General features: G+C 47.3%; 1 protein-coding gene across 1 annotated transcript in view; it reads right to left on the reverse strand.

Annotated features, from left to right (window-relative positions):
- Positions 1–2,355: 2,355 nt before the first annotated feature.
- Positions 2,356–13,310, reverse strand: part of LOC149318839 (maestro heat-like repeat family member 5) — a 32,362-nt gene continuing 21,407 nt past the window's right edge. Inside the window, exons 13-19 of the mRNA XM_089508363.1 lie at positions 12,736–12,893; positions 12,483–12,618; positions 9,331–9,491; positions 8,671–8,808; positions 8,224–8,341; positions 6,042–6,200; positions 2,356–2,514 (exon numbers count right to left, since the gene is read on the reverse strand). Of these exons, the coding sequence (XP_089364489.1) occupies positions 2,356–2,514; positions 6,042–6,200; positions 8,224–8,341; positions 8,671–8,808; positions 9,331–9,491; positions 12,483–12,618; positions 12,736–12,893 (1,029 nt within the window). The remainder of the gene's footprint in view (positions 2,515–6,041; positions 6,201–8,223; positions 8,342–8,670; positions 8,809–9,330; positions 9,492–12,482; positions 12,619–12,735; positions 12,894–13,310) is intronic.

Consider the following 13,310-nt stretch of genomic DNA (forward strand, 5'->3'; position numbering starts at 1 on the left):
TTGCCCATTCATCCTTCCACCTTTGCACCAAGTTTATGAAATCTTTTGAAAATGGTGTTGAAAATGTACACTGACGCTGACTGAGTAACAAAGGTGAAGATAAGAAAGAGGTCAGCTCACCACTGATTTTCTTTCTTGAAGAGTCAGACTGGATGACTGAACCCTAATTACTGAAAATGTTTTCATACTTGTGTATTTCATGGCTTGGGGAGGAAAATGCATTTTATATCAAAATATATAGGACGCTCCACTGGTTATTAGGAGCACTATGTGATATTTAAGCACTGTGACCCAGGCGCAGCACATTTTTTTCCACAAAATTATGTTTTGACTACAACTCCCAGAATCGACTAGGGGATCTAGTTGTTGTCCAAAGAACAAACTTTTCCATGATCTCTGGTCTAGTTAGCAAAGGCATGATATCCATGTGTGAATTCAGGGACTCCCCCTGAGATAAGATACAATATCACCTTCTATGTAAACTGGTCATTCCAACACTGAAATTGTATCATGGGAGTCTGTTGTGTGATATTCAGAGATGGCAAATAACTTTGTTTGGTTGGAAAATTGGTACAAATTGGTATTGAGACAATATGCAGATCAGAATGCAGTTCTCCTTTGGTAGTCACAGTTCTTCAAATTTTTCAGTGCATTTCTCTGAACCAGAAATGCCCACAAAATTATGTATCAAGTAGTGAATTACACATATTAGGCAAATTATCATGTTATAGAGGTTTGAGTATGGAACTCTTCTGATTGTCTGCAGCGTCATGTGAAAAGCAGCTGCGAATTTGTCCCTAAGCCCTGGATGGCACTGCCTTGTCCCCACTTTAAACTTCCGTGTGATAATGTGCTAGGATTCTATGATTCTATGACCTTCGAGTCCCTGGGATCAAACTCACACAACTTTGTGGCTGTCAATGGCTGCAGTGCCACTGTGACACCAGGGCTCCCTCGCAAGGCTACAAATGGGCAGCCCAGACTGTGTTGCGTGGCTTTGGCTGGCCACATCGCCATTGAGGGTGAGTAGGCTAGAGGCCAAGCTGAGCCTCCAGGTTCTCGGGGGGTAGGGAGGCATGCCAGGTCTGCCAGCAGTGTTGCCTGCTCTGCATGTGCGAATCTGGGGCAAGAGGGTCCTGTGGCCCTGTGATGTTAGAATCCTAGCATTGGAAGAGACCTCAAGGGCCATCCAACCCACCCCCTTTGTGCTGTGCAAGAACACAGAATCAAAGCACCAGCAAAAGATGGCTATTCAGCCACTGTTTAAAAACCTCCAAAGAAGGGGACTCCGTCGCCCTCCGAGGCTGTGTCCTCCAACGTCAAACAGCTTTGACCATCCTCTATTTAAAAACCTCCAAAGAAGGAGACTCTGTCACCCTCCGAGGCTGTGTCCTCCAACTTCGAACAGCTCTGACCATCAGGAAGTCCCCTGAGATTTCGGTGGAATAATTTCTCCTGTAGTTTGTATCTGTTGCTCCTTGTCCTCTGGAGCTGTGGGAAACAAGCCTCTTCCCTCTTTGACATGACATCCCTTTAGATATTTAAACATGACGATCATGTCCCCTCTAGACCTTCTTGTCATCAGGCTAAACACATGGATGGACTCTAACGAGCATGGCGCAGGGATTTCTGGGAGTCACAGTCTTCCTCTGAGGCATGGATAGCTGGGGCACTCACTTCAGAACAGAATGGAAAGGCACTCAGGGAGGGGGGCATGGAGGAAAAAATGCCCTCTATAATAGTAAATAGTAAAAGGATTTGGGGGGATGAGGTCATTGGAAACAGAAGATCCATCTGGGCAATGACTCCCTCCCTCCTGGTAGGTTATGGGTATGAGCAACATGGCCCCTGAGAGACGTTCCTTCAATGCCATTTGATCCATGGTGGGTTTTCCCCACATCTGTGTGACTCTAGGGCCAGAACACAAACACATGTAGGAATACTCTGAACTTAGTTACTGTGATACACTTATCAATCAGGTAGCCTTGCATTAGAACAAGAACTGTTTTTACTGCAAATTTATTACAATCTTGTCAGAGGATATGCAACAAAACAATAAAATAATAATGTAATTTTAATATTTCCATAAACAAATATTTGAGTATAAATTAGTGGAGGGACACACAGACAAAAGCAAGCCACCCCAAAGCCAATACACATGGATGGTATCTGCCAAACATCAAGATATCTGCCATTCCTGAGAGTCTTTGGCGCACCTGAATGAGGGCCACAGCTATGAGGGAGGGATCTCCAGTGAGTATGGGGCAAAAAGGAGAGTGTAACCAGGTGGGGAGGACAGGGAGGCTTGCTGGAGGAGAGGAAGAAGGACCAGATGAAGAGGAGTGTGTGGACGGGCTAACGAAAAGAGCCAGAAGATGGGAAACAGCCAAAAAGCAACCAGAAGGGGGAGGAAGGGACGAGGCCCGAGGAGGGTGGGGTGAAGAGGTTATAAGGAGAAAGGGAAAGGTGGCCAGGGAGAGGTGTGGCGGACGTCGGGAGCGTGGAGAGGTGGACCTGAGAGGGGCAGCACAGGTGGTTTGAAGGAGGGCTGGGCCACAGCCCTGCAACACGGACACGGCTGGAGCCCAGGAAGTCACGGGCCCATCCACAGAGAGAAAGAAGGCCTTTTGAGCAAGGGCAAGGAGGGTAAATCCTTCCTCCATTCCTCCCCAAAAAGGGGCTCTCAGGGCTCTTCTCCAGGAGGATGTTTGGGAACCTCTCTGGCTGCCACCTTCTTCTGGACCCTCTGGCCACCCAGGGAAAGAGGGCGCCTTCTGCCTCTGGGAGCCCAGACCAGGCCCAGCCTTGAGGAACCTGGAGTCCTTTGGTGGACTGACCCAGCCACACGGGCAGAAGCCGGCCGCCCGGAGCCAGCACACGCGAGCAGGATCCGCTGAAAGTCTCTTTGCTCAGCAATGCCACCTGAACGATGGGCAGCCTCTTCCCCTGGCCATGGCCACATGAGAGGAAACCCCTGGCTGCAATCCAAAGACAAAAGAAAGCAAGCCTTGTGAAGCAGGACAAGGAGGTGCAACCAGCTGTTCCCACTGCTGGGCGTGTTGGCAAATCCTTCTTCGACGCCAGGGAGCCTCCCATGCTTTCAGGGCTCTTCTCCACCAGGATGTTTAGGAATTTCTGTGGCTGCCATCTTCTTCTGGTTTTCTGAGGATGCTCTGGCCATGCAGCGAAGAGGACTTCTCCAGAAGCCAAGGCCATGGCCAGCCTTAGAGTCATTGAATGGGAAGAGACCCAATTCCCTGCCATGTAGGAAGACACAAAAAGCACCCTCAGGAATTTCTCCCTAATGTTTTCCTGGAGTCTAAATCCGTTGTCCTGGGTCCTGTTTTCTGGAGCTATGGAGAATACACTCGGTCCATCTTCAACGTGGCATCCTTTCAAATATTTAAACAGGGCTATCAAATCATATACTCTGCATTCCATCTTCTAAGTCGCAGATAAAGATGTTGAATAGCACTGGGCCCAGGACAGAGCCCTGTGGGATCCCACTGGTCACTTCTCTCCTCGATGAAGAGGAGCCATTGCTGAGCACCCTTTGGATTTGGCCGGTCAACCAATTACGAATCCATGTAACCGTTACCTTGTCTAGCCCACATTTTACTAATTTGTTTCAAAGAATATCGTGGGGAATTGAGATAGGCTACATCCGCAGCATTCCTTTCTTCTACTAAGCTGGTAATTTTATCCAAAAAAGAGAGAGCTAAGACTAGTCTGGCATGACCTGTATGTGAGAAATCCATGTTGACATTCCTTTTGAAATGCTTGCAGGTAGTCTGTTCAATGAGCTGCTCCCAAATCTTTCTTGGTCCTGATGTCATGATAACCGGGCGGCAACTGGATCCTTTTTGAAGATGGGGACAACATCTGCCCTCCTCCATTCTGCTGGGACTTTTCCTGTTCTCCAGAAATTCTCAAAGATTATTGACAGTCGCTCTGAGGTTACTTCTGCCGGTCCTTTAATACTTTTTAAACTAATTCTTTTGATATGAATACTTTTAATGTTAATAACTCGAGTTCATCTAGCCCTGGAGACTTGCATTCATTTTGAGTAGCCAGGTATTCCTCTACTATTTCTCTGCTTCTTCTGTGCTGCATTTCCTCTATTGCGTCCTTTGCTCCATTTTGCGCTTTCGCTTTTCTGACTTTACCCCGACACATGCTAGCTATTTGTCTGAATTCCTCTTTGGTGATTTCCCACCTTTTCTATTTGAAAGTTCAGGTGAAAGTTCTTTAAATAGCCATCCTGGTTACTTTAGATGCCTGTATTTTTTTCCTTCTCGTTGGAACTGTTTGAAATTGTTCCTTCAGTATTTGGTCATCTGTTCCAGAAAGGCATCATTCAGTTCCTCGGTCTGTAGAATTCCACAGTAACAATTCCTGTTGCTTCGCTCTCTAATTTTTTTATCCAGGAGCTCTCCACTTGCCTTCCAGGATTTAAGTCCTGGGTTTCTTCACATCCTTGACATATAATGCTGCTCCTCCTAACATTTAGTTTGGCCTATTTCTTTTTAAAACGTTACACCTCTCTATTACTACATTCCAATCATGGGACTAATTCCATCAGGCTTCAGTGAGGCCTATTATAACGCATTTGCTGTGCTGTACTAGGAGTTCAAGTTCTCCTTATTTATCTCCCATGCTCTGTGCCTTAGTTTAGAGACTAATGCAACATAGAACTTTCTCCTTAGCTGCCTGTGTAAAGATTTTCTCTCCCATTGTTGGATCCTTGCACTATCGCCTTGTTCTCTCTATAACACTTTGACTGTTATCTGTTGATGAACTTGCGTCCTACAGAATACTGTCTCTGTTCCCCTCGTAACTCAGTTTAAAGTCCTCCTAATCACATTTTTGAGACGGTTGGCACAAACAGTTCTGGTAACTGGTGTGAGGTGCAACCCATCCCTTGCCAGAGGTCCCCACATCTGAAACTGCAAGCCATGGTCCAGGGATCAAAATTGTTCTCCGTGGTATCATCTGCGGAGCCAGTTATTCACTTCCCTATTTTGCTTTCCTTTCCTGGATCATGCCCTTCAACGGATTATCTGTGCATCCAACTTTTTCAGCTTCCTACCCAGAGCCTCACAATCCCTTCTGAAGGCTGTGTCTTGCAGTACCATTGGTTCCCACGTGGACCAAAAGGAAGGGGTAATGGTCAGTAGGCTTGACAAGTCTTGTCAGCCTCTCTGTCACATCATGGACCTTTGCCCCATGGAGACAACACACTTCCCGAGACATCTTCTCAGGCCTACAAACCACTGCTTCTGTACCCTTCAGAAAGTCCACCACCACCACTGCCATGCACCACCTTCCATGCTTGGCAATGGTCATTCCTTCTGCCGATTTTATCAAGGTCTCCATATTCCCGGAAGATTGGATCTGCTGCTCTTCTCATTATAAAATCATAGAGTTGAAAGAAACCTCAGTGGCCACCAAGTCCAACTTCTTGCCATGCAGGAATACACACTCAGCGCACCCCTGACAAATGGCCATCCAGCCTATGTTTAAAAAACTCCAAAGTAGAAGACTCCACCACAGTCCCAGACAAAAATTCCACAATTGAATAGCTCTTCTATCAGGGCATTCTTCCTAACGTCAAGGTAGAATCTGCTTTCCTGTAGTTTGTATCCATTGCACCGTGTCCTATTCTCTGGAACAGCAGAAAACAAACGTCTTCAGTATGGCATCCTTTTAAACAGGGCTAGTTTATCTCCAGGATAAACATACCCAGCTACCAGAGTCACTCCTCATAAGGCATGGTTTCCAGACCTTTCACATTTTGGTCATCATCTTCTGGACATCACTGATAAAGGAGAGAGCTTCAAATCAATTCTATAGCTGCAGGCTCACAAGCAGATCCCTGGTCTTGCTAGTTCAGTGTGTCAAATTTCTGAAAGTGTTTACCACCTGTGTATGAAAAATGTCCTCCTCTCCAGAAAATTCTCCGGTGTGTGCCCCATCCAGGACAGTCCATTCCTCTCTGCCCAGGAAACCTCTTACTTCCTAATGTCCCGAAGCATACATACCCAGGCCTCCAGCTGCTGGACCTTCTCTTCCAACAGGGCTACCAACTTCAACTTGAAGCACGCATAGCTAACTGTATCCTCTGACAGGAAGACAAACATGGCACAGCAGTTCCAGCAGGTGTCTGCAGCAACTCTCTCGCTAATCGAAGCAGTAATGGACTATATGAGGAAAAACAAATTAAAACTAAATCCAGACAAAACAGAGGTACCCACAGTAGGGGCCCCTAATCCAGGTATTGTGATACAACCACCGGTCCTGAATAGGGTCACACTCCCCTATAAGCACTGTGTTCACAGTCTGGGGGTCTTCCTTGACTCGTTGCTCCAGATGACAAATCAGGTAAATGCGACGGTCAGGAGTGCTTGTTATCAGCTTCGGCTGATACGCCAGCTGCGTCCGTTTCTGGATACGGGGGACCTGGCAACTGTGGTAAACACTCTGGTAACCTCATGACTCGACTTCTGCAATGTGCTCTACATAGGGCTACCATTGTGCTAACTTCGGAAACTTCAGCTAGTGCAGAATATGGCAGCCAGGCTGGTCACAGGAAAATCTAGAAGTGACCACATTATGCCAGTCTTAAAATCACTCCACTGACTGCCTATTGGTTTCTGGGTGCAATACAAGGTGTTGGTTATGACCTTTAAAACCCTACATGGCTTGGCTCCAACCTATTTAAGGGACCGCCTCCTTCTATACAATCCACCCTGCACCCTTAGGTCCTTGGGGGGAAAGTATTGCAACCTATAAAGACCAGATTGGCTGCAACCACCCAGAGGACCTTTTCTTCTGCCGCTCCCAGACTATGGAATGGCCTGCTGGAGGAGATCCATCTTATTACTAGCTTATACAGCTTTAAAAAGATGGATCTCTTCTGGCAGGCCTTCCCCGAATAGCAATCCTGGCCACACACACACCTAATATGTTTACCCCATCAACTGCCCTGTGCCTAATCCCTCGTTGTTTATTTTAATTGGACTATCTTATGTTGGATTATTTAAATGTCTCATTGTTTAATTTTGTTTTAGGGAAGGGAGAGTAGGGGATACTGGGATTTGTACGGAGTATTAATATGTAAGCCACTTCGATTATCTCTGATAGAGTGGCGGGATACAAATTTAAAATATATATATTATTTATTATTATTTCTCATTTTAATCATGCTCGGTAGTCTTAAGAACGCACTGAAGAGAACTCTGGACCACCCCTACAAGCTCCATGGACTGGGGCTGCAGGTGAAGAGAGATTGAGAGAGAGAGAGAGAGAGAGAGTAGCTGCTGTGTGTGAGCTAGGGGGGCATCAAAAGGGCAGGGGGCTTGCCTGGGAGGGCCATCACCAGGCAAGTGAAAGGAGCATACCCTGGTGCTGAGCTAGAAGCCAGGAACATCACAGCCTCTCTACACCCCAACAGGACCCCAACCTGAGAACCCACAGCAGGGAGCTGCATGAGGCAGCTCTCCTGGCCCCCCAGAAGCAAACAAACAGGATGGAACACCGCCTCTGGGGATGTGGGTGTAATCTCAGTGCCCATCATTATTTTCCCCAATGGCTGGCAATGTGGGATGGGCCCGCTCTCCAGTAAGGGGTCAAAAGGCCCACCCTACAGGGAGTCCCTTTGGCAGTATTCCCAACCATGCACTCTGTGAGGACCTCCCTTCCTTCCCTCTCTGCTAGATGTCCTACCACTCAGCCTCATTGGTGCTCCACATGGCTAGATACTGTGCAGCGTGCTCACTTTTGCAGCACATATACTAAAATTGGAACGATACTGTGCAGCAGGGACAGAATGACACCCATCCCCACATTCTCCATAGCCTACTGAAACAACCCCCAAGCTTGGTGCCTTCTCTTCATCCTGCTTTGAAATCCTTTTGGGTTTTCACCCTTTGCAACCACCCAGGGTCACCTAGCCTCTCTTCTCACTTCAGAGATGGCCCACAGCTGTCAATCCTCCAGAGGGAGAAGGTCCCCCGAAGCCTCCCCTGGCTCTGCTTTCTGTGAGTGCCAGCCTTTGCCCAAGAGGGAGGCCATGCCAACTGCATCCGCAGCCTGGCTGAAGGAGACCCGTGGGGAATCTGTGTGTGGGCCAGCTCCTTTCTGCGCATGGCAGAAGCCCACCTGGGGTCACTGAGGCAGTCTCTGGCTCCCATGGCTCCCTCAGCCCCCTGAAGGGTGTCTTACCTCGGCCATGAGGGGCATGGCCATCCTCTCTTTCTTCTTATCTTTGTCACAGTTGAGGATGAGCACAGCCTGGGAACGGACCCCCAGCATCTGGGGACTATCACATTCTTTCATAGCCCTGAAGGTGGCAGAAAATCACAGGAGGTCCCACTTTGTCATCCTGCTGACCCTTGGCAGCAGAAAGACTGGACAGTGGGGATGACAAGAAGGCCACATAGAGCTCCCTGGGCAGCTGGGATGGAGAGACCCCCCAGCCTCCTTTTCCTTTGAAGGCACAAGGGGCCACCAGCTGCTCTCATTCCAGTCATGGAGGATGAGGGGAAAACACACCCAAAATACAAATGTCTCTCTCCCATGCTCTTGTTTGCTGGCTGCATGCAGAGCTTTCTGGACAAGGGGGCTTATGCCATGCCTGAGGAGCAGGATCCAGGTTGAGGCTATACATACCTGGCCAGCAGGTGAGTGCTCTGGAAGAACTTCCCCAGAGTGCCCAGCATCATCCAGCCTTCCTGCACCTGGACGCGGGCGAAGACGGCCCAATCCTTGGCCACCAAGAAGAGGCCCTTCACAATCTCCACCGATTTGCTGGAGACAGAGAAGGAGGAGACCATCAAGGTTGCATCAGGCCAGCAGATGCCCCACCAGCCTGCTTGACCCTCAAGGCGCTTCCAACCCCAGGGAGATGTGTGTGTCTCTGTGTGTGTGTCAGCAGAGGCAGGACCATCTACAAGGAGCTGTGCACTCTGGGGAAGTGAAGGCGCATGATGAGGCAGAGGGCCCAGAGCCCCAGCCCAGTGTTTGAGCCTGGCACTGCTCCTGAGCATGGGCTCTCCTCCTGGATGAGTGTCTCTCTGCTCTCTCTCTGCTCCTCCCATCTCTTTTTCTGACCCCCCCACCACCACCACCACCATCAACCCAACAAAGGAACCAATTTAAGGTGAGGGGGCGCAGCAGGTGCCTGGCGTCCAGCTGAGCCGCTGCCCTGGCTCTGCTCATGCCTGGGGGACTGTGGCTGTGGCCGTGGCTGGTTTCCAGAAGGGTCCTCAACCTTCCTTCCTTCCACCCCTTGGTTGGCACCTCCAGAAAGTGAAAGCAATGGGGTCCTACCTCATAAACTCTTTCTTCCTTGCTCCTAAGGCTTTAGGCAAAGCCAGCTGTTGTACATACTCCACCTGCCTCAGCACTGGGATGAAGAATTGGTGGTGCATCTCCATCATGGCTGCATCGTAGTTTGAAATCGCAAAGGATTCGTAGATGACATTCATGGCCTGGAGTTGAGGAGGAGGAAAGGAGAGATGTGGCTCTTGTGCAAGGAGCACTTGCACACTCATTCTCAGGCCATTCCACAACTGAGCCACCAGCAACAGTCTGCCAATGAATACAGTCAACTGCATGGATGGCCAGCCATGATTTCCAAAGGAAACCATGAATGGAGAGCACCAACAGAAGAGTGCAGCCAATCTCTGTTGACAGCAGAAAAAGATGCCAGCTCTTCTGCCATAAATATAGAAAAAACAAATGTACTTACAGAAAATACAACAAGAAAGGAGGAAATTGAGATAAAAGAAATGACTGGTTTCAATGAAAAGGGAAATTTTGGTACAAAAAACTAGGAGAAACTTTATGATTTTATGAGAGAAAAATGGCCAAACGTACAAAACAAAATTTAAACGATACTTAAGAAAGTAGGTAATAAATGAATAAAAGGAGGTAATAATTGGATAAATGAATTCGTAGCAGTTAAGAATATATGTAAATAATACTGAAAAGAGGTTGAAGAAGATGGAAAACAGTGAAGAAATCAAAATCAAAAGAAATATTATATCAGATAAGCAGAACGAACTGGAAAATGAAACGGGAAAAGGTTTGATTGAAGGAAGTCATGTTTGTTAAGTGTTAGAAAATGTGAAGAATGAATGAGATATATGAATTTTTAGTTGTCATTGTGTGTTGTGATGTATGTTATCCATCCAGCCTCTGTAATGCTCCTGTTATGACTGCGTGATCATGCAAAGATTTTCACATAATGCCACACTCATCTGGTACTTCTCCTGTGAATAAAGCGGAAGGCTCCTGAACTATCTTATTAATGCTAAACTCCCGTTAATAGCTTGCTAATAGCACAAATGGAACACCATTGCAAAGTATGTAGAATCCCATAACTATTCAATAATGCTTCATTCGCCTTATTTGCGGAGGTGCCATTCACCTTTTTCTTCTTCTTTTGAATCCCAGCTTGCTGTTGGGCAAATTAGCTTCCTATGGGTCACCTGCCCATTTGGAGAGCATTACCTGAGTGTATGTGAGCTGTTCTAATTTTATTTTATTATATTATTATTTATTTTAATTTTTTGTAATAATATGTTTATTTCACCCTTACTCCCTTTACTTTATCCTCATATATTTCTTAAGTGTATTGAACCCCTTATTTAATGGAATCATAAAATCATAGAGTTGGAAGAGACCACAAGGGTCATCCAGTCCAACCCCATTCTGCCAAGCAGGAACTCTCAATCAAAGCATTCCTAACAGATGGCCATCTGTTTAAAGACTTCCAAAGAAGGAAACTGTGCCACACTCCAAGGCAGTATCTTCCACTGTCTAACAGCTCTTACTGTCAGGAATTCGTGTTGAGGAAGAATCACTTTTCAGGTTTGTATTGAGTCTCTGGAGCTGCAGAAAATAAGTTTGCTCCATCCTCAGTATGACATCCCTTCAAATATTTAAAAAGGCTCTCATATCACCTCTTAATCTTCTCTTCCCCAGGCTAAACATCCCCAGCTCCCTAAATGTCCCTTCATAGGGCTTGGTGGTTTCCAGACCTCTCAGCATTTTGGTCGCCCCCCCCCCCCGCCCCCCTCTGGACACAGGTCCAGCTTCTCAACATCCTTCTTAAATTGTGATGCCTAGAACTGGACTCAGGATTTTTCCAGATGAGGCATGACTAAAATAGAATAGAATGGCACTATTACTTCCCTTGATCTAGACCAGTGATTCCCAAACTCTGGCCTTCCAGATATTTTGGACTGCCATTCTCAGAATCCCAAACCATTGGCCAAGATGGCTGAGGCTTCTGGGAGCTGCAGTCCAAAAACACCTGGAGCACCAGAGCTTGGGATCACTGGTCTAGACACTGTCATTCTACTGATGCAACCTAGAATGGCATTGGCTGTTTTTAGGTGCCACTGAGTCACTGCTGACTCAGTTTCAACATGTGTCTACTGAGATGCCTAAATCCCTTTCGCATGTACAGTTGTCAAGACAGGTGTCCCCATGCTGTATCTGTGCATTTCATTTTTACTGCCTAAATGTACTTTGCATTTCTCCCTGTTGAAGTCATTTTCTAGTTCACATCATTTTGAATTGTGATCCTTTCCTCTGGGGTATCAGCTACTCCTAATTTGGTCTCATCTGCAAATATGATTAAGCATGCCTTCTATTCTGTCACCCAAGTCATTGATACAGATGTTGAATAGCAAACTGTGCCCAGGACAGACTCTTGTGTTACCCCACTGGTCACTTCTTTCCCAGATGAAGAAGAGCCACTGCTGAGCAACCTTTGAGTTTGGTCAGTTAACAAACTACAAATCCACCTGAACCATTGCATTGTCTAGCCCACGTTTTACAAGCTTGTTTGCAAGGATATAATGGGGAACCTCGTTGTCGGCCTTATGGAGATCAAGATACACCACATCCACAACATTCCCTACATTAACCAAACTTGTGACCCTATTCAAAAAAGGATTTTGGATTAGATTGGCACATCTTATTTTGAGAAACCTACACTAATTTCTAATAATAATGATAATAATAACAACAACAACAGGATTTTTTTTCTCTGCACGCACAGATGGCCTGTTTAATGATCTGCTCTAGAAGGGTGGCAGATGGGGGAATGATGGGAGTTGGACACTTAAGTTGTGAATCCTCACAATGGAAAATGGCCAAAGGGCACTCCCAACAGATCTGGCCCCCACATGACAGCAATCTGATGGGGCTTGTAGTACCTCAGGACCACCATCCCCTCAATTTGAATGCACCACCATCCTCCTCCAATGTTGCCCCCCTGGCCAGAGACATGGAAGGCATGTGGGAGGTTCCTTTTATCCATATAAAAGGAACCTCCCACATGCCTTTCATGTCTCTGGGCAGTGAGGGAGCACCCCAAGCAGGTTGTGAGCCCCAAACCCCAGAGCCTGGACAATCGGCAAACAGTCGCTCAGGCTCGACCAGAACCAGGCTGATGCCCGGCCACTTACTGCCAGGGATGTGATGATGACATCCTCGTTGCTCTTGCAGGGGTCCTTGACCTGGAGACTCTTCAACAAGATCTGCAAAACTTGCTTGGCCACCTGGGGACCAGAAGCCATCGCTGTCCAGAGTTCCCTGGCCTGCCTACAAAGTCAAAAAAAGGCAGCTAGAAGTCGCCAGGGTTCAGTAGCGAGTCTTACCTCCAGCCACTGCCCCCAAGAGTGGCCTAAAGACCTCAGGAGGACAGTCTGGCACCCATACCTGTTCACAGGTAAGGAGAAGGAGAGGCAGCTGTGCACAATTTTCTCCAAGTGGTGGGGCAGCAGGTATCTCAAGGCCTTCAGCGCCAGCTTCCGGACCCAGTGGGTGTTTGGGTGGACCTGGAGGCAGGTGTAGATGGCAACGACCACCTCCTTAATCTGGGCAGGAGAGAAGGAATGGAGGCAGTGAAGGACCTGGAGATAGAGGGGAGGATGCTGGGGCCTGGGGGGGCGGGCTCTGACTGACTTTACAACACTCACACTTTCTGGCTTGCTCTAACCTGCAGCCATTTACTAGTCCCCTCTCGTTCTTCCATTAAACCATGTACTGAACATGTGCAGTTCATGGCAAGTAAAGCTACACTAATGCTTTACAATAAAAAGCTAGTTTATTTCATTGCTAGACCGTAAGAAAGGGCAGGTGGGCATGGGACAGGCTGTTGTTCAGCACCTCCTTGGCAGAAGGATCATGGTGTCTTCTCTCACCCGAGGGCTGTTTTCAAATCCAGAGGCAATACAGAATCAGTGTGTGGGAAATAAATAGTATAGGACACAGCACACCAAATCAACCAGTCG

Source organism: Sceloporus occidentalis, unplaced genomic scaffold (genome assembly GCF_023333645.1).
Source record: "Sceloporus occidentalis isolate IW3139 unplaced genomic scaffold, rSceOcc1.0.p SCAF_2, whole genome shotgun sequence".
Lineage (NCBI taxonomy): Eukaryota > Metazoa > Chordata > Lepidosauria > Squamata > Phrynosomatidae > Sceloporus > Sceloporus occidentalis.